General features: G+C 49.0%; 6 protein-coding genes and 1 non-coding gene across 7 annotated transcripts; 4 read left to right on the top strand and 3 right to left on the bottom strand.

Annotated features, from left to right (window-relative positions):
- Positions 1-1775: 1775 nt before the first annotated feature.
- Positions 1776-5457, top strand: FMAN_02946 (uncharacterized protein; the record flags this gene model as incomplete). Its single annotated transcript, XM_041831701.1, has 3 exons — positions 1776-3504; positions 3563-4718; positions 4773-5457. The coding sequence occupies 3 exons, from the start codon at positions 1776-1778 to the stop codon at positions 5455-5457; spliced, it is 3570 nt and encodes a 1189-aa protein (XP_041682238.1).
- Positions 5458-6348: 891 nt separating this feature from the next.
- FMAN_02945 (uncharacterized protein) lies at positions 6349-8844 on the top strand (the record flags this gene model as incomplete). Its single annotated transcript, XM_041831700.1, has 1 exon — positions 6349-8844. One exon carries the CDS (start codon positions 6349-6351, stop codon positions 8842-8844), a length of 2496 nt encoding a protein of 831 aa, XP_041682237.1.
- A 900-nt stretch (positions 8845-9744) lies between these two features.
- FMAN_02944 (uncharacterized protein) lies at positions 9745-11558 on the top strand (the record flags this gene model as incomplete). The annotated part of the gene is made up of 3 exons (XM_041831699.1): positions 9745-10120; positions 10177-10524; positions 10579-11558. The coding sequence occupies 3 exons, from the start codon at positions 9745-9747 to the stop codon at positions 11556-11558; spliced, it is 1704 nt and encodes a 567-aa protein (XP_041682236.1).
- Positions 11559-11747: 189 nt separating this feature from the next.
- Positions 11748-12650, bottom strand: FMAN_02943 (uncharacterized protein; the record flags this gene model as incomplete). The annotated part of the gene is made up of 1 exon (XM_041831698.1): positions 11748-12650. The coding sequence occupies one exon, from the start codon at positions 12648-12650 to the stop codon at positions 11748-11750; it is 903 nt and encodes a 300-aa protein (XP_041682235.1).
- Positions 12651-13513: 863 nt separating this feature from the next.
- Positions 13514-13608, bottom strand: tRNA. The gene is made up of 2 exons: positions 13571-13608; positions 13514-13549 (listed from the first exon to the last, which is right to left on the bottom strand). It is a non-coding gene; the product is annotated as a tRNA-Ile (tRNA).
- A 284-nt stretch (positions 13609-13892) lies between these two features.
- On the bottom strand, positions 13893-14503 carry FMAN_02942 (uncharacterized protein; the record flags this gene model as incomplete). Its single annotated transcript, XM_041831696.1, has 3 exons — positions 13893-14064; positions 14111-14259; positions 14309-14503. The coding sequence occupies 3 exons, from the start codon at positions 14501-14503 to the stop codon at positions 13893-13895; spliced, it is 516 nt and encodes a 171-aa protein (XP_041682234.1).
- Positions 14504-17236: 2733 nt separating this feature from the next.
- Positions 17237-18441, top strand: FMAN_02941 (uncharacterized protein; the record flags this gene model as incomplete). Its single annotated transcript, XM_041831695.1, has 2 exons — positions 17237-17366; positions 17420-18441. The coding sequence occupies 2 exons, from the start codon at positions 17237-17239 to the stop codon at positions 18439-18441; spliced, it is 1152 nt and encodes a 383-aa protein (XP_041682233.1).
- Positions 18442-18872: the final 431 nt, after the last annotated feature.

Genomic DNA, 18872 nt, shown 5'->3' with positions numbered 1-18872 from the left:
AAAGTTAATAGGTCTCTGAATGGCCAAGGCACCTTAGTAGGTAGACATCTTGCGATATTGCCCTGCACCATGTTTCGGATCTTGCCGTATAGCATATTGAGCTAATAATTGAGACTCGTGGCATTTGCGGAGATCTATGTAGATGTCTTGCCTGCCTATCTCCGGTTGGGGATCCGTCCGATCAAGATACCTAATCAGGGGATCTCCAAGCAAACGCGAAGAGCTTAGTTTGATATGGTCGGAGTTGTACTGAAATGAGTAAATGCTGGGCGCCCTGGCGTCGGTTTCTCAGCACTCGAATTTTTATTTTCTCTTGGGGATGCCGTATCTGCTGCACACCCTCAGAGGCTTCTGTCGAGCGCCGTGATGACGGTGCCGGTGCCGGTGCCGGGGTGGAGCGCCTCCGGAGACTCCGATCCACGGTGAGTCGCAAACTACAGGCAACTGCTACCGTACCCGTCCTGCCTGCTTTCCGCAGCATTTCCGCTGTACAGGTACCTTAGTTAGGCAGGCGGGTTCGCCTAAACCAATGGCGCTTCTTGCCCCAGGATTTGGTCACTTATTACCTACATCAAATCTTGCTCACATCACTCGTAACCCTTCATCCAACTCTTCTGCTTACCAATACGTCAGATGATAAAAGTCAACGTCGTGTTGAGCAGGGAAATATCTTGAGTGATCTGCGATTCGTTACCCCAAAGCTAAGGATGCTGTGTGTCGGTGGCTGATTCTAAAATCTCACCGACAAGGCAGACCGGCATGGTCTTTATTTTTTTCTCTCCGATACGACGTTTCGTAGAAACTTCCAGTGCTTTCTAGACAGTCTTGAAGTGATAAGAGGAGGCACATCATTCAATGATTCAATTATGGCGGAGAATCCAGCATCTGAGCCTCTGAGCCTCTGAGGAGGATGTGCTAAACCCCACATAGACACTCCGGGGAAGCGCATGCTCGGGCTTTATCGAGTCGCGACTCCGATCCGGTTGAGAATGAGGCTCCAAAAGACATCACGGATTATATGCATTGCCATATATGTAAAAGGTCTTATTGCGAGGTTCAAGATCCATATGTTATGTACGAAGGCCGGTCTCGGGTCAAGACTTGGGTCTAGCGAGATGCATCCACATGGATGGCTACGCCTTGCGAACTACGAGAAGCGGAGCCCAGTCTATTGACCGCGTCGAGCTGACACTGTACAGGCGAGACAATGATTGGACCATCCACGCTGTTGGCTCACCATACGCGGAGGAGCTGGAACCATACTACAGTGTTGGAAGCACCGTCCCTCCACAACCTGTTTGCGTGGGTCCATTGATCAAAAAGATCCTTGTCTGTCAATTGAAGGGCGCACGACTTGACAATCTGGCTAGACTCGCTCAGCTGGTTGGTGTGGCTGGCCGACATTCTGCACTCCAACTCCACTAGACTTTAGGCTTGGTTCACAATTCTGGGGGATGGAGACTGCTGACTCTTTCGATGTGCTCCCAGACAGACCGTTACTTGTGCCTAGGTGGTACCTTTGTTGGATTTTCATCTTGAACAAAACTCAGGGACTATCCTCAACTTGGGAGCCTCATTCTTTTCTCTTTATTTTCAGGCTCAACTATCTTGTGTCCCTTCTAGCTCCCACTCCAAACGATTCAAGTGGGACCAGGCTGACTGACATCTAAATCTATTCGGTTCATGGCTGTCACCCTCACGCGCGCCTTTCGATTGACCTGAGCTGATATCTCTGAACTCCGCATCAGCACTCATCCTTGTGCATCATGTCGAATATGGATGAGATGGAGCAATTTGTCAACTGGGATAAGGCCATTGACGCCTTTCCACAACCCCAGGATGGCAGCGCCTTTGCTGGTCTGACAGCTGACAATAACGAGAGCATTGATCTTGTCCTGGAGAATGTCAGTGAAGACGACTTCAGTTTCTGCGCCCTTCAACACTTTTCAGACAACAACTTCCCTCTGCCAGTCATGCCCGTCCCTACGATGGACTTCATCGCAACCGCTGAAGACATATCTAGTCAATTTCAGTGGGACACACCTCCATCTCCATGCATCAACTGTGCTATGTCTGGTTTCTCATGCAAAAAGATCCGGGAGGGTATGTACAAGGACTATTGCACTACCTGCGTAGCATTGAAGGTCGACTGCAGCTTTGCTGTTGCCCCCAAGTCCATCAACACCTCAGCTGCGCCCTTGGACATCAACCCTTTTCTATCATCTGGACCTCAGATCTCCAACGCTCTTCTGGAGGATAACCAGGACGACTCTTGTCAATCCTCCCGCAATGCCTCCCGCAATGCCTCCGTCAGTGATCTAGGCAACCTGGGAGAAACATTCAACAACAAGGCCGCACCTCCTCCCAAAATTGGAGCACGATTCTCCCGAGAGTCTGTTCGTATTCTCAAGAACTGGCTCTCAACTCATAACCGTCATCCTTATCCTAGTGACGAAGAGAAGGAGATGCTGCAACGCCAAACAGGCTTAAACAAAGTCCAAATCACAAATTGGCTTGCAAATGCTCGTCGACGCGGCAAGGTTCAGCCCCCGCGCTCAACATCACCTCACTACATTAGCTCATGGTCAGGCCCCATGGATATCCCTCAACGCCGAGGAACACCAGCTCTGGAAGCCATGAACCCACTGCAACGTTGGGAGCACTCGCCCCCTGAGAACGAACCTGCGTCCGTCAGCGCCATTGCACGAGCCGTTACCGCCTCTTCCTCCGGAATGTCTTCCGGTCTCGACAGCCCTTTCAGTTTGAGCTATGCGGACGATGGCTCAAGCAGATCTATCTGCAACCAGTCATCGGTCAGTAGTTTAGGCACCTCCCATTCCAGTAATGGTTCTCATGGATCGGCCTATTCACATGGATCTCGCAACTCATGGGGTTCTTTTGGTTCAGCCCCATTCAATAGCCACGGACGTCGTCGCCGTCGCCGAAGGGCTTCGGCAAAAATTGGCAAAGAGAAGACCAGCCTATCAGCCCCTCTCAAGACCTTCCAGTGTACATTCTGTACGGAAACATTCAGGACTAAGCACGACTGGCAACGACACGAAAAGTCGTTGCACTTGTCTCTTGAGCGGTGGGTTTGCTCTCCTCACGGCGCAAAAGCCGTCAACCCTGATACCGGTATCTTATCCTGTGTCTTTTGTGGCGAGACCAATCCAGACGATGCCCATATCGAAAGTCATAACCACTCTGCCTGCCAAGAGCGTACCCCAGCAGAACGGACATTCTACCGAAAAGATCATCTTAACCAGCACCTGCGCCTGGTGCATAATATCAAGTTTCAGGATTGGTCTATGAAGTCGTGGAAGGTAGCAACGCCTGAGATTCGGTCCCGATGTGGTTTCTGTGGTATCGTAATGGATACATGGACTATCCGTGTCGATCATTTGGCAGAGCATTTCAAGACGGGTTATTCCATGGCTGACTGGAAGGGTGACTGGGGTTTCGACAACCCTGTACTCGAGATGGTCGAGAACTCCATGCCTCCATGTATGAGACCTCTCCAGTATCCTGTAGACAAGTTGCCAACGTCTAACTTTTGAAATAGATCTTATTCATTATGAGCGCACATCCCCGTTGCCATACGTAGCCACTCACTCCCCGCCAGAGTCACCTCGTAATGCCTACGAGTTGATTAAGTTGGAAATGGCTTTCTTCACACGGAACTATCAGGACCAGCACGGACGACTCCCGAACGACGAAGAAATGATGGTCGAAGGTTGTCGTATTATTTTCGCTAGCGAATTGTTATCTCTACAGGGCATCGCGACGAGGCCATCGTGGCTCCGTGACATTATCATGAGCTCCGACACTCTACAACAAAAGGCTAGATTCGGTCCTTTGCGTGGCGCCGCTGAAAACAGGCTGGCATCCCTCAAGATTAACGGCAAGGACAACTTGTTCGAGGAGTGTCCCATGGAGGTACAGCTCCACGAGTTTGTCAAGGCCAAGAGACTACTAGGTCTAACGGCGATGGATGATGAGCTTCAAGAAGAGGCTTGTCGTATCGTGGGCCGGGTGGAAGAAGTCTCTACACACCCGTCAGAGGCCATTGCAAACTGGCTAATTCGTCTCGCAACATCTACTACGAACTGGCTCGCGCCTTTCCGTCGACGCGCACACCTTCCACGAAGCGAAGACGTGGTGGATCACATCTGCCGTTCAACGGATCCTACATCCATCGACTCAACAATCCACAGCTACTCGCGCCTAGAGCGTGAACTGAAGGATTATCTCATCTTACAACGATCGATGGGCATAGAGCCTACTGACGAGGACCTCCAACGACAAGCTCGTATCATTATATACGAATTCGATGACGGTTGGAACCAAACCGCGGCAGATAATGCATCTTGGCTCGAGGGATTCAAAAACCGCCATCCCGCAAGCAGTAACAACTCGCCTGCATTTTCTCTTCAGCCTAGCGTCAACTCGACTATCAGCGGAACCACCACCACTGATGCGACACTTTTCTCGAATGACTGTCCTGTTCTTCTGGGATTGGGTTGTGATGACATGTTTGATATGGGCAGTGGCCCTGGCTGTCCTGGACCATACTTCCTCAATGATGCGAACTGCTACCGACGATTGGCGAAGGAGCTGAAGCGATGGGTTGCTGGCACTATGTCGGCGAACAACCCTAACAGGCATGTGCCTAGTGATGCAGAGCTCCAGCACCAGGCACGCTGGATCCTATATGACGAGTAGGTTTCCTGGGCAGGAAGATTGCCGAATGTGACAAGCTGACAATACTTTAGTGACGATCCTTGGAACCAGACTGCTGCAGATAATGCCGAGTGGCTTCAAAGGTTCAAGCGAGACGCGGGTATCCTCAAGACCGATGGCCCTGGTCTCCCAATGAGCGACGGCTGGGCCCTAGAATCTGGTGGCTCAGGATTCGCACCCCCCTATGCTTGTCCCAAGGCGTCGCTCGAGCCCTTCCCTGCAGATGCGCAGGTGTCAATGGGCCAGGGTGCCAAGTCACTGCCAGCAGCCATTGCTAACAGCTACATCGAGAAGCTCACATCGCAGGCGGCACGACCTGCTGAGGTTTTCTGTTCGCGAGAGCTGGAGCGTGGTCTTATCAGCTATGTCGAGGATCATGTCGCCTGCAAGGGATCTATGCCCACAGACGCCATGCTTCAGACGCGAGCGCGTCGGATTCTTGACTCGCAGACCACGCCAGCTGACGATGCTGATCTGTTGAACAAGTTCAAGGATATGGTGGCTAAGAAGGTTCCTCAAGCACTGGCCGCTCAGGACAACATTGCCAGCGCTCCTGCTATGCCCAGTAACATGGAGCTTAACCTCTCAGACGAGGATGTCAACAATATCCTGCAGGACATGAATTTCGAATTTGATGCTCGAGACTTTGACGTTGCAATGGAAGGGTTACAAGATACAGGAGGTGTTAGCCTGAACATGGCAGGATTCACAGATTAGGGACCGCTTTATACCATTCACGAAGTGTATTAACGATGACGACTAGACGCATATAACAAAATGGTGTCATATTTTTGAGAGGATTTATTTATTTTTATAGATACAATATGGGCACGCGGTGGATATATCAATGGATACCAGTTTGTTTATATAAAATTCGGGAATGACACAATAACATCACTATATTGTCCTTCACTTAGCACCTTGCCTACTAACTTGGACCATGGAAGTTTCAGGCTGAGTCAATATACGTGATTGATAACGACGGCAGCGATCGTTCGGGCATAAGCGAGACAATGTCTCAGCCCAGACTTTGGCCTAACTTGGAACAAAGGAGCCACTGCAGTAGATGAAAATAGTGGCTTAGGTGCAGTTCAATTGCATGCGGACGGTGAGAGCGCGCCAACCGTTAAAGATGGGTCGATGACTTCCGAAGACGGCACTGGGCTTGATATCTGACGTTAGACAGTACCTGCCCGTACCTTGGACCAACCTTTATCAAGTAATTGAAAGAACCTAGCGCTATTCTGAGTAAAGTACGATGCCGTAAGATCCAGTAGGCAACGATGCCCAGATAAAGTAACAAGGCACCGCAGGAACGGAAGCGACGCATGCCAATTCCACCCAGCTCGTTCATTCATTCCATGGAGGTTTTTCAACTTCAAACAACCGCTCCCACACGTCAACTTCAGTCACTAAAGACGGAGATGTCGGAGGCTTCATAGCCTGCTTTATGAAGCTTGCTCAGAAGACACTTCGTCTTCTTGTCTCTCTGTCAAGATAAAGTGATGCTTGAGTGAGGCAGTCAATCAATCAATCAATCAATTGACGGATCGCTTACAGCACACAGCAGCTTCACTCTCAAATCATTGCTGGGCGACCCCGTACCCAATGCCGACTTATCTATGCCACGGGTTTCGATGGCATCGCCGCGACATCCGGATTTTTGTCATCCTCAACGACCTTGAAGACGCTGCACCAAACTGGGTTCTTGCACCTGCGTCGTCTTATTGCATCCTCGACCAGCTACACGCCAAATACGACTTCTTACCTGAGCTCTCTCCACCAACGACGCCCACGCAAAAGAGCGTCAGCGCCAAAAACGCCAACATCAAAAAGAAATTCGATCATGTTGACGACGACCATGCCCTCCCGACATCACGGGTATCCGATGCCGAAGATGCCGTTCTTATGCACTCATGGTCACCGGTCAAATTGCTGGAGGAATTCGATGTAGACGAAATGGTGACGGCATGCAGACCGTATGCTTATGTGGCTGATTATGTGGTACGAGTCGACCTGAGTGTGGACGTGGCAGGTCAGATGGCCAAGTACTATGACAAAATGGCCGGCGAAGATGGGTGGATCATAAAATTAAGGAATGAATTGCAGAAGGGCGAACCCGTGAGGTGGTACGTCGTGGTCTGCGGTGATGATGTGAGAGAAGTCCCTGGCAAGAGTGACGAAGAAGAAAAAGAGGTTGGCTATGAGCAGATAAGGGATGCGGCACAAACGATGGTGCGCAACCGACGAACAAAAGACGCTATGGAGGGACTTTCTGATTCACCATCCGAGTACGACGATGACAACGACAGAAACGAAGATGAAGAAGATGCTCTCACCGTCCTAGATTGCATTTTAGGGGGACCAGATGGTGCTGCAACGCCCCGGCCACTCTCGCGGACATTGCCAGATATCGATATCCCGCTCCAGCCTCAACCCGACCCCAATCGGGCTTCAGTTTTGACAATATCAACAGTCTGGTCCCAGGATGAATCACCTAACGGAACAGCAAGGCAGGAAACACCGGATATCGATGCACCTCTCCAGCCTCAGGAACTCGATAAGAGGAAATCCGTGTCTACAGTATCATCAGTATGGTCTCGAAAAGATTCTCTGAATAATGCACTCGCACTGGAAACACCAGATGTTGAGATGCCGCTTCTCTACCCCGTTAATACACGATATTCGGCTTCGACAGCATCAGAGATATATTCTGCATACGGGCAATCTAGAATTGAACCAGAAGAGTTTGCCGATATACATTCATCAGCACAGGACCCCATAAGAGGAGAGATACCGAAGGTAAAGCAACCCCTCAAACCAAACGGTCTTCATCCATCTAGATCTTCAACGCCCCCGACGCCCAAACCTCTGCAACGGCAGCTGCCAGCTCCAACGATCTACAGGCCCGAAAGCTTTGTACCTCCTTTCTCGCCTGTGTTACCGCCTATGGAGGGCTTTGATCAAGAGTCTCCGAGGCTAAATACTCCTAGCAGGACAGAGAATGTTAAGCTCCCAGAGACATCCTGGCCATTATCATCAGACTCGCCACTTGAATCCTCAGGATCGAGTACATTCCATAATCAAGACACTCCGTACCCATATGTTACATCAATCACAAATCCAAAGGACAGTCTAGGTACCTATCTGAACGTACCCAAAGAGCTTGTTCCTCCTCGAACACCCTCGCCTACATCGGAGTATTCACCACAACCACAGAATTTCGGATCAAACATGCCCAAGTTTGAGGGGATAGTGCCACACGCTCCACCATTGTTGGTGTCACCGAACCCAGCACGCCTAGAAAAACCAAGTTCTGGCGTATTGTATGAAGCTGGTGACACAGTTTCCGAGCAGCAGCTATCACCAGCACCCATGCCAAAAGCCAAACAGGTGGTACTGCCGAACTTAGACACCAAAGCAGCACAAGAGCCGGCTTCGAAGCCACCAGCAAGTGTCACAACCCCAACATCGGCTCATCGAAAAACAATCAATCCTGTCTTGAAAACACCTCCCAGAAAACCAGCAACTCAGCAAATTGCACAAAAATCGCCGAAGTCTCGCTTACCGAGAAGTGTCCCCAAGAACATTCGAATATCAAATGTACCATTGCCGCCAGAACCAGAAATAAAGACGCCCCTTCGCCCGCCTACGCCACCAAAGCCTCGAGGTGCATCAGGAGGAAACTCACAGAAGAGACCGCAAACGGCGCCAGAAAAGGGAACGGCATCATCGAAAGCTCATGCCAGAATGTTATCAATGCCGTATCGTTATGAGGCACCCGGCTCTCTACAAGAACTGGAAAGGGAGGAGCTGGCATTAGAGCCTGCACCATCTCTTGTTTCTGACTACAATGCGGGTGTCAGTTCAAAACCGAGCGCGCCACGAGATTTAGCACGTGGAGTGAGGTTGCGTGCACCGCAGCCAGTGGCTGCGACGACACAAAGTCGACAAACTAGTGTATCTACGGATCATAGTGATGGCCAGGTAAATGAAGACGGAAGGCATCCTAAACAACGAATTGGTCGCAGCCATTCAGTGGCCGAAGGGCTTAAGAAGCTGTTCAGGAAGCCATCTCATGCTAAGACGGGCCATCATCATTAAAGAAAACGGAGAGTAAGCATGAATTGGTAGTTTTGAACTTTCATTTCGTATTTGACTTTGACTGCAACTTAGAGCGTTTCATTGCGAAGGGTTGGATTTACCACTGAGGGAGAGGAGTTTCTGTTGACGTGTGGAAAAGCGTCGAACTTTATATAAGTCGTAATATTCTATGATGGATCGTCATGATGTAGGAGTAGCAGAGCGAGATTCTTCGAAATTGTACGGATACAGTATTTAAATGCAGAGATTCAATTACGTACGTAGTACGGAGTATATGATCTGCAATTAGCAATTAGTAGTTAACAGTCAGATTATCAGATTGAACATCTACTCCGTATTTACGGAGTACAGTGAACTTGTTCAAGGTACGAAATGAAATGAGGGTAACGCTCATTTATACCAACCACCCCACCCGCCCCCCTTCTGGGAGAAAAATTAAACGACCCCAACTACACCACAATTCGCTGGTGTTTCGCCCATCGAGGGGTCGTTTTTTATTCCCCCCTAGGTACTCCGTAGGTAGCCAGGTAGGTGTGGATGGTCACCTAGGTAGATAAGTAGGTGGTTAAGGTATGCAAGGAGTTGATGCACGTCACGTGTAAGTCAAGCAAGACAGCTCAACTCAATCAACCAGCATACCTTATCAACTTACTTACTTACTTAGCCAACAGCTCCAATCCTCTCTTAGCCTGTTCGATCTGTTTAACAGCCGGCTCACATCAAACAAGGATGCAACTCATGGTATCAATTGATTGGAGTCCCTGATGGTCTCCAAATAACTCTCCAACCTTGGACGATATTAAACCTCGAAGCCCTAGTCCGATTCCGAGTCCATTCTAGCCTCCGACCATTGTCTCCTTACCCATCGCCCTCGGTTCTTTGAAACCGCCTCAGATAAAAATGGCCCTGTCGCGGCCCGAACCTGGCCCCAGTACGTCGGTCGAAGCGTTTGCGCAAACCGGCGCTGAGCCCTCGCTCGATGATAGCGACGACGAAGATCTCCGGTCGGCCGTTGGCAGTGGAAGCGATGTTTACGAGCTGCATGAGAGAACTGCGGGTAGAGATAGACACGGCAGCGCGATATGGGATGCCGAAGCTGCAGAGGATGGAGATGTAGACCATCCTCTGGTAGGAGAGCGCTCGCGAAGTCCCGGTTCTCTGGCGAGTTTCCAGCTCTATACCCCTGATGAAGAACAAGCAGTGCGGAGGAAGTTCGATCGCAAGCTTGTCTTATTCGTCGCTCTCCTTTACATGTTGAGCTTCGTCGACAGATCCAGTACGACCCCTTTATCTTTCTGCGATCGACAACAATGGACGTACTAACAAATCTAGATATCGGTAATGCTCATGTAGCCGGTATGGATGAAGATCTCCAGTCTGACCCGCCCCGCGATGAGTGGTACCAATGGGCCCTCACGGCGTTTTACATTACTTACATTGCCTTTGAATGGATGTCGCTTCTGTGGAAGCTCATTCCGGCGCATATATTCGTGTCGATGGTGGTCCTGACATGGGGTCTCATGGCGTCCCTTCAGGCTGTCGCGACGTCCTATCCTATGTTGATAGCGCTGCGCGCTGTCCTTGGAATAGGAGAGGCTGGCTTCACGGGAATTCCCTTTTACTTGAGTTTCTTCTTCAAACGAGAAGAACTTGCATTCCGGACTGCTATTTTCATATCTGGTATGTAATCCCCTTTTGGGATGGCAAAGAAGGAACGCTTACAGTTGGTCGCAGCGGCGCCCTTGGCTACGACGTTTGCCTCAACGCTCGCCTGGCTTATCGTCAAGTTTGCCGAGTTTGGCCCTATTGCCCCATGGCGTCTTCTCTTCATCATTGAGGGGTTCCCATCCGTCATCGCGTCTGTAGTAGCCTGGAACGTCATCCCCGACTCGCCACAGACAGCCCCTTACTTGACCAAGCGTGAGAAAAAGGTTGCCCATCTGCGCCTTCGCAGCGGGCAGTCAACGGCCACAAACAATAAGCCTTCGTCTGGTCTCAAAGGTCGCGATGTTCTGGCAATATTTCGTGACCCCGTTGCGTGGATCACTGCAACCATGTTCTTCCTCACCAACATGGCTTACTCCTCTCTCCCTGTCTTTCTCCCCAAGATACTCACTGAGATGGGTCACGATACTCTCACCTCCCAAGCTCTCAGTGCTCCCCCGTACTTGGCGGCTTTTGTCATCGTCCTCTTCACCGCGCATATGTCTGATCGCCTGCGCACACGCACTGTACCTCTAATATTCCATGCTCTCGCTTCATCAAGTGGCTACGCCATTCTGGCTTTGGCCGAACCCCTTAATCTTCCTAATTTCATCCGTTATATGGCCGTGTATCCTGCCGCTATAGGCTTTTTCAATGTCGTCACTCTCATCATTACATGGAGCATCAATAACCAAGCCAACCAGAGCCGTCAAGGCGGTGGCTTCGCTCTCCTCCAACTTGTTGGTCAGTGTGGGCCGCTCGTGGGCACCAGATTGTATCCGGATCGAGATGCTCCCTATTATGCGCCTGGTATGAGTACATGTGCAGTTGCTATGCTCCTTGTCTCTATCCTAGCGTATGCTCTTCGCTTCTATCTCAAGTATAAAAATCGTAAATTTGACCGGGCTGAGAGTGAGCGTCGGCAGGCGGGTGACGAGGTTGAGGAAGAAGGCCTCGTTGGCCCTGGGAGACGCAAATCAGCGGCTGTTGTCTTTCGATACATGCTATAGGGCAATTTCAATTAACATTATTTCAAACTCGCAGTTCATAAGAATGTATTACTCATGGATCGATTGCTACCGAGGTAAACTTGATTGTTAGACTTTCTTCTTGCTACTAGCTAACACCTCGTGATGCTAGACTGATACCGTCTTCAACTTGATTTCCTCAAATGATTTGCCATGCAAGTTATCTATAATCTACTTTCCAAAGCGCATCCACTTGGGGGCGTGGTACTTTGCTACGCCGGCTTTCCACCAAGAGTCTGTCCCACGTCCGCCTTGCTCGATCGAGAAAGACGCAGATTCTGTCTCATGCTTGGGCTTGCTGGCATCCTCAGGTCTAAGTTTGCGGCGCAGTGTCTTCCAGGCCGAGTGGTGTTTTCTCTGCTCTCTTTGTTGACGCCCAACACTCTGATAGGCATGGCGAAGTTTACTACAGCTGTTATAACAAAACTTGTGTGCCAGTTTCTCAACTCCAGCTCGAGACCGTTTCACTCCCTCTGTCAAGCTTCGAAGAGACATGACAGAAGATTTTCTCTTGCTTCTTCTTTCCACCTGTGGCAGTTTGATTGACGGGCTGGGACTTTCTAAATGCCTGTTTTCTGTTGGGCTATCAATCTGGGCTTGGACTCGGGCCTTCACCCGTGTCAAGGGGTAAGTCCTTTCAAACCCGGTAGTGTCATCCAATGAAGGCTGTCTCGCCATAGTCTTCTGAGCAGGTGTCACATTTGACTGTAGGTCTTCGGAACTTGATACAATCTCAAAGGAGTGGTAGGACTGGATGGGTTGTCGTTGCAGGTGCCCGAAAGCAGGTACCTCATCGATTCCGGTCCCGCGGGTGCTTCCTTGACTCATACCTCTCGCAGCAACAGAAGAGCTTGACGAAGATCTCAGACCGGATAGCCGGTCGTTGAAGCGACTGTATTTCGTCAAATCGCCCAAGTCCAAACTTGGCATGCGAGTGTCTGATGCCGGTGATGGCACATCATCAGATCCAATGCCGTGGTCATGGTATGATGAAGATGGGCTTCTTGGAGCTCTATGCACGGGCTCTGGAGAGGGTGCTTGTGATCTCATAGGTCTCAGGCTATCTCTTACCATTTGTAGGATAGAGAGCTGATCTGAAATGATATCAGTCGTTGATGGTTTGCGGGTTTGACCATCGGATGCATCGTTCAGTTGGGCTTCTTCACGGAAGTGGTCGCGATGGGTAACTGGTAATAAAGCGCCATTCTGAAGAAATGCATCTTGCCTGGAGGTCGTTCGATTGGCCGGGTGTGAATGTGCCTCAGCCTCGGGCAAAGATTGCTCATTTGACCGGGAATCTCTCTAGGATGCTGCTGGCCTGATGTTTTCCAGATCCTCGAGTTTCTTCCGAGTAGTAGATGCTCTTTGTTGTACATTAAATTCGCCCAGCTGTGTACGTGAGATGGTATCATTGTTATAGGAGTCTGGTGCATCTCCTAACTTAGGGCCGAGAGGGCGAGGCCGGACTGGAAGTGTAAAGGTGTGGTTCATGGTGATGATGTATGTATCCCTAATAAAATCAGCTGATGGATGGTGAATCTCAAATGGTGATATGAGTTGTTGAAGATGGGACAAGAAAACGAAGCGTGAGAGTTGAGAGTTTGATATAACCTGAACTTAGTCTAGTTAAGTAAGTAAAGCAATAGCTAGATCATCATGAACATGATTGCTCCTACCTCCATTGCAAATGGAAAATTCAAGGCAAGTACATACCTAGCTAGGTATATATAGGTAGCTAACAGAGAAGCTGTAACTGTAAAGTGAATGCTGTTTTCTGCTTGCATCTAAGGAAAGCATTAATTAATCCGAAAGCGATATAAAGAAACACCAGAGGGAAAAGGAAGAAGAAAAGAAAATGAGACATCACCGGATCGTGGTACCTAACATAACAACTAGATCTTCGAGGCTGCAAAAAACGAATCAGAGGGCACTGGGATTGCTCCCGCCAGGGCTTGAACCTGAGACCTTCGCATTACCGGATACTCGGAATGAAGTATTAGTACGACGCTCTAACCAACTGAGCTACGGAAGCCGTCTGATTCGATGCAATGGCTAGAACTATTTTGCAATAGATTGAATCTCCTACATCCCCAATCCATAGAGTAAGGACAATTGCATCACGAGCATACAGTGGATGCAACCACAATAGACCAGCTTTCATCAGGACAATGATTTCTAGTTCGTGAGCTAGGAAATACTCTAGTTAGAGCTTATTAATTTGATTACACTTGTTCAAGCTTGATATGCCCGGGACGATATCCATCCCTCCTCAAAATTCCACCCCATTCACAACGTCAATCACCCATATCGTCCGCCTTATCCAGATTTCTCAACGCAGTTGGTACACTCAGCGCATGTGAAGTGTGTTGTTGCAGCTCCGAGCTTGATAGCCCCTCCTGGGGCATTTTGATGGAATAGGTCAGGCCAACCATGCTGGGTCTCGGGCCAGGCAAATATTTTGATCGGGGCACATCGATCATTGTTGAATCTTGCTTTGTCAATAGTATACGGACATATGAGTTTGTACAACATACCCAGCTAGACGGCAGATCATGCCAGGATCAACAAAAACTGATCCGATGTGTCCTTTAAGCTCAGAGCCTAGCTCATTGCATGTATATTCAAGTTCAGGACGGTAGGCGAAACATGGAGCTCCCCAGTTCTCCTCACGGCAGAAGTAAACCTGAGATGTGTTTAGCAAATATCACCTGCTGGGAGCAATTCCATCCTACCATGCCAGACTCTCGGCCCCATTCACTGTTCTCTTCAGGAGTAGTGCCAATGCGAGCCTTGACAACTTCAGGCTCGATGGCTTCGTACTTGAGTGCAGCTCGCTCCTTGAGGGGTGAAGACCACATGTCAACTGAGGCAGCGAGACAGTGCGTATAGAAGAGCGGCAAGACGGAAAGTGCAAAGGATGTCTTCATTCTGATAATTGGGTGAGAGTGAGTGTTGATAGGAATGAGGACGGAAGAGGGTAATCAGAAGTTATAGTTCTGGATAATCTGGATGGCTTATCGAGAACTAACAGCAGCTGACCTCTGGGATAGAGCCTTTTATATATCAGGGTTTGTTACGGCAAGCCATTGATGCTTTTTCGGTTTCATTCTTTACGACAATGCTACGTATGACACGTAAAGCCCCGTGATGACACTGGCTCATGCGATACAGCTGCAGCTTCAGCCCGAGGCTACTCATTCAATTGTACCAAATTCTCACCCGTTGCCCGCCGTATTGACTATTTGTGTTGTGTTGATCAAGATACTCGGTCAACTCTTCAGCTCATTATGAATCTCCCAGCCAAAGTCCGTCGGGTGTCATCGGCCATCCCGTGATACAAATTCGGCCCATCGGGCGTCCAAAAAGATGCTGTCAACTTGCAGGTGGCTTGCATCACTAGTAAACAAACAACCGGGCCCGAAAGGAGCTACGGCTGATCTCCTAGACGATGGCATCAACGTTATTACCGGCCTCAGCAAGCTTGTGCCACTCTCGTGTCTGCTGTTCAACTGCTTGCTTGGAATTGTCAAAATAGCGGTCTCGCCTCGGCCGGACTCCCACGTTGCGCATTGCATCACGGGACATGAGTAATTCGCACCAAGTGCCGACTTTGGCTTGCCAAAGTCATATCCCACGTTATCTAATTTGCTCTCATGCAAGAGTTTGCCGTATGCCAGTAACATCCACCGCGTAAAAGCCGCTGGATCGCCCAAATGTGCATCACTGATCGGCCGTCCCTGACCCCCTGACGTAGATGGCAGGGAAAACGAATAGGCGCAGCTTAGTATCAAGCTTCGATTTCAAGAGATCGATATTGAACTCAACGTCTCGTATAAACTTTTTAAAATAGAAGTATACTTAAATTTATGCATATTCATCATCCAACATGAACGGCCTTGGAGCGGATGCCCGGAGCCTGCAACGGAGGCGGACGGAACAGACTCCACAATGATTGCCTAAACAGGAAATATCTGTCACAGTGGACTCCGGCACCTCATCCCGTATACACGAGTGTTCTTATGCTTGGTAGCAGATACGGGCAACAGCGTGATACTGTCTCTCTCTCACGACGGAAACTTTGGCTTGGAATTGCCCGTTGCGCTACATCCTTCGCCCAGCACATCCTTGGCTTCGGAGAAAATGCAAGTAAAGGCGGATTCGGTCAACCAAGTAGGTTCCTTCGAGTCAATACCGATCTTGATACGATATGAGACTCTGTTAGGATACACTGCATGGTTAAATGCAGCCATCCGTCGCAGCCCCCAGCCGGTAACCACTCCACCCAACAGCTTTCTCTGGCGTTGCCGGTTGCACGGCATCAGCTTCCACCAGTCCACACACATCAAGGCCACTGCCGTGGTCCCCAAGTCGGATATTAATGAGTATTATGGCACCTTATATTGTCATGTGCCTCAGTTGATCCTCAAGATTCTTGGTGGTCTTAAGGCGGACAGATACGAGATAGTGCAACTGTAAAGCATGCTTGCACGCAACTCAACGAGGCGATCGATGTCCCTGTAGCAACACTGCATGGGACAAATGTAGGAGCCACCTAGAACCAGTGTACCTTTGGTAACCCGAGTTTGGAGGCGGTGAGGCTGCACCTATCAACCAATATCTTCCATGCCACAAAGAACGAACGATGATGACAATAACAAAAGGATATTCTTGGTAGAACATGTTTATTCTAGTATTTCAGAAACAAAATGATGAAATTTTTAATATGTCATAATCACTTACGTGTTTTCGAAATCAAGATTAGATAGAATTAACCAGGTTCATGGGCTAGGCGTAGGGTAGTATTCTCTCTTTGATGGCATGGCATGACTGAGAGCACTCCAGTTCTTTCAAAGAGCAGTTCCTTATTGTCATATCGTGACTGCTCTTATAGAATTTCTATTTGTGGACTTTCTTGTTGAGACAACATGGCTACTATTAATTCAATCAAACTTTTCATGCGCTTTCGCGTTATGTTTTTAGGTTATGCTACAGCGGGCTTCAAGCAAATCGACGTGTACAAAAAGGGCGATTCCCCCTTTGATGTTCTGTCCAACTTCAAAGGATAACAAGTGAGCCGAAACCCAAGGAAACACAGGGCACTTCCCTTGCCATATGTAAAACTATGCCTCTCACGGAATATCTCGAATCAACTACTTACTCACCTGATGGACAGATAATGACTTTAGCAGGTAGAGTATCCGCAACAGATTCCTCCAACACCTGAACTGACGGGGGAAAAAACAGTCCGAAATCATGAAGAGCAAAGAGTTTGTATGGATCAGAGAAATATCATAGACTGAGCATGAAGTCGGACCAACATTAAAGATTATTACACAGTGTTCAGTGCACAGTAGCCACCAGGCGTCGAGCCCAGGTGTGGTGGGATATACCGAGCAGTCGCGGGGCTTTAGCCGGGTCTAGAGGTTTCTGTTATCCGTTATGCTAAGACAGTGTACAGGCTAGCTTATTCCTACGCGTTATGCTTGGTGGAGATCACGAACGCCATCGTTTTTGACTTGAAAAGCAACGGGTTTCTACCACTTCTTGACAAGGGAACCTTTCAATTATTCTCCAGGCTGACAGGAGTCATTACTTAGATCTGCTTCTACTCGCATACATAATTTCCGAGAATATAAAGCTGAATGAGAGAATCAACCGCAATGTTGACGAATCGCCCTCGGACACGCCAACGAGCGTATAAGAAGCCACCCGCTCTTGATGTTCCTAACATTGATGAAGATGCCGCGGAGAGGAAACGAGTCTTGAATGTTCTAGCACAGAGAAGATATCGTGAGTCGTCAATTTCCTGCAATCGAGTAAGCTGGAGATCTGACAGGGTATAGGTGAAAAGAAACGGCTAGATCGTCTTAAGACCAAGTCAGCTGGTAGCAACGGGTCTCAAGACTCCGAACCTCAGGACGAAACAGCTCCAAACTCCGAATGCAGAGTATCAAAAGACGATGTCTATGAAATTCCGACTCTGCAGAGAAATTTGGAATCCACAATTCCAGAACCCAACCTGTCAATCCCTCCCACGACAGATGCTGACATCTTGGCTGGATTTGATCTCAATCTGACATCTTGGAACCCCCTCGGAGATGCCCTCCAAGATTTGACATTTGCGCCTATTCTTCCGGACCCAAATACAGTACCAGAATACTTATCCGAAGACAATACCAGGGGCGAATCAGTAACAAACACTCATCATGACTTGTCTGCAGATTTTGGCGGAGCCGATATGACAATGTTTATTGATTCATCATCACTCAGCTCTTCACCCTCGTCATCGGAAGGGCAGACGTTTCCTGATAGTTATCAACTACCTCTACTACAGCTTACACTTCTCAAGGCTGTTATGCGAATAGCAGACCGCCTGAACCTGAAGCCAGACCTTTGGGACCTGGGGGGCAACTCGGCATTCAATACAGGGACCGCAACTCCAGCATCTCTACTGCCTCCATCATGGCAGCCTACTCCATCACAAGTTGCGATACCACACCATCCAGTGTTTGACCTGTTGCCTTGGCCAGGTGTCAGAGAGCGCGCCATCTTCATCTTGTCGCTGCCCGACGAGTTACGGCCACCACGAGCCCAAGGTGCATTGGCGATCGTCAACTTTGCCTACGATGTTGAGGATACAGCCGAGGGAGTAAGAATTTATGGTGACGACCCATATGATCCAGGTAACTGGGAGCTGGGGCAAGTTATGTTTGAAAGGTGGTGGTTTTTGTTTGACAACAGCATCATCAGCACAAGTAACCGTTGGCGAAGGGCAAGGGGAGCGCCGCCACTCCTATTAAAAAGTGGAAGTCCTGGTTCGAGCCCGACTGCAAGTACATCATCTGCCACAACTGGAGGATCATGATGTGTCACTGAAGTTGTCAGTGAGTACCTTAGTAGGAAAACAAGATATACAGCCATTTTGTGGAAATCTCAAGAGACCTGTAAAACTATAGAATAGCGATATATATCATTTTGGTAACGTTAAAGTCAATTAAGCAAGATTGAAAGATGAGCATATAAGCCCAAGGTTAAACCAAGATTTCTATCCGCATAGACCCATATACTCTTCCCGATAAGCCTCACACGTTAACTATGATTTGAGCCCATTGATCAACCCGGCAGAGAATAATTGAACATCGAGGTGGAGGTTTGATGCTCAAACCAGTCGTTGTTAAAGTACTCCGTAGAGTTTTGGACCTTTAGGTCGCTCACCGGTCTGACAGTGATACGACTTGGCAGTAGCTCAGCATCATGACGGAGGGGTTATTAAGGTCATTGGGTGATGATTCGTCC

Source organism: Fusarium mangiferae (assembly GCF_900044065.1).
Source record: "Fusarium mangiferae strain MRC7560 genome assembly, contig: FMAN_scaffold006, whole genome shotgun sequence".
Lineage (NCBI taxonomy): Eukaryota > Fungi > Ascomycota > Sordariomycetes > Hypocreales > Nectriaceae > Fusarium > Fusarium mangiferae.
Note: the sequence above shows the minus strand (reverse complement) of the source record. Positions and strands in the feature narration are given on the sequence as shown.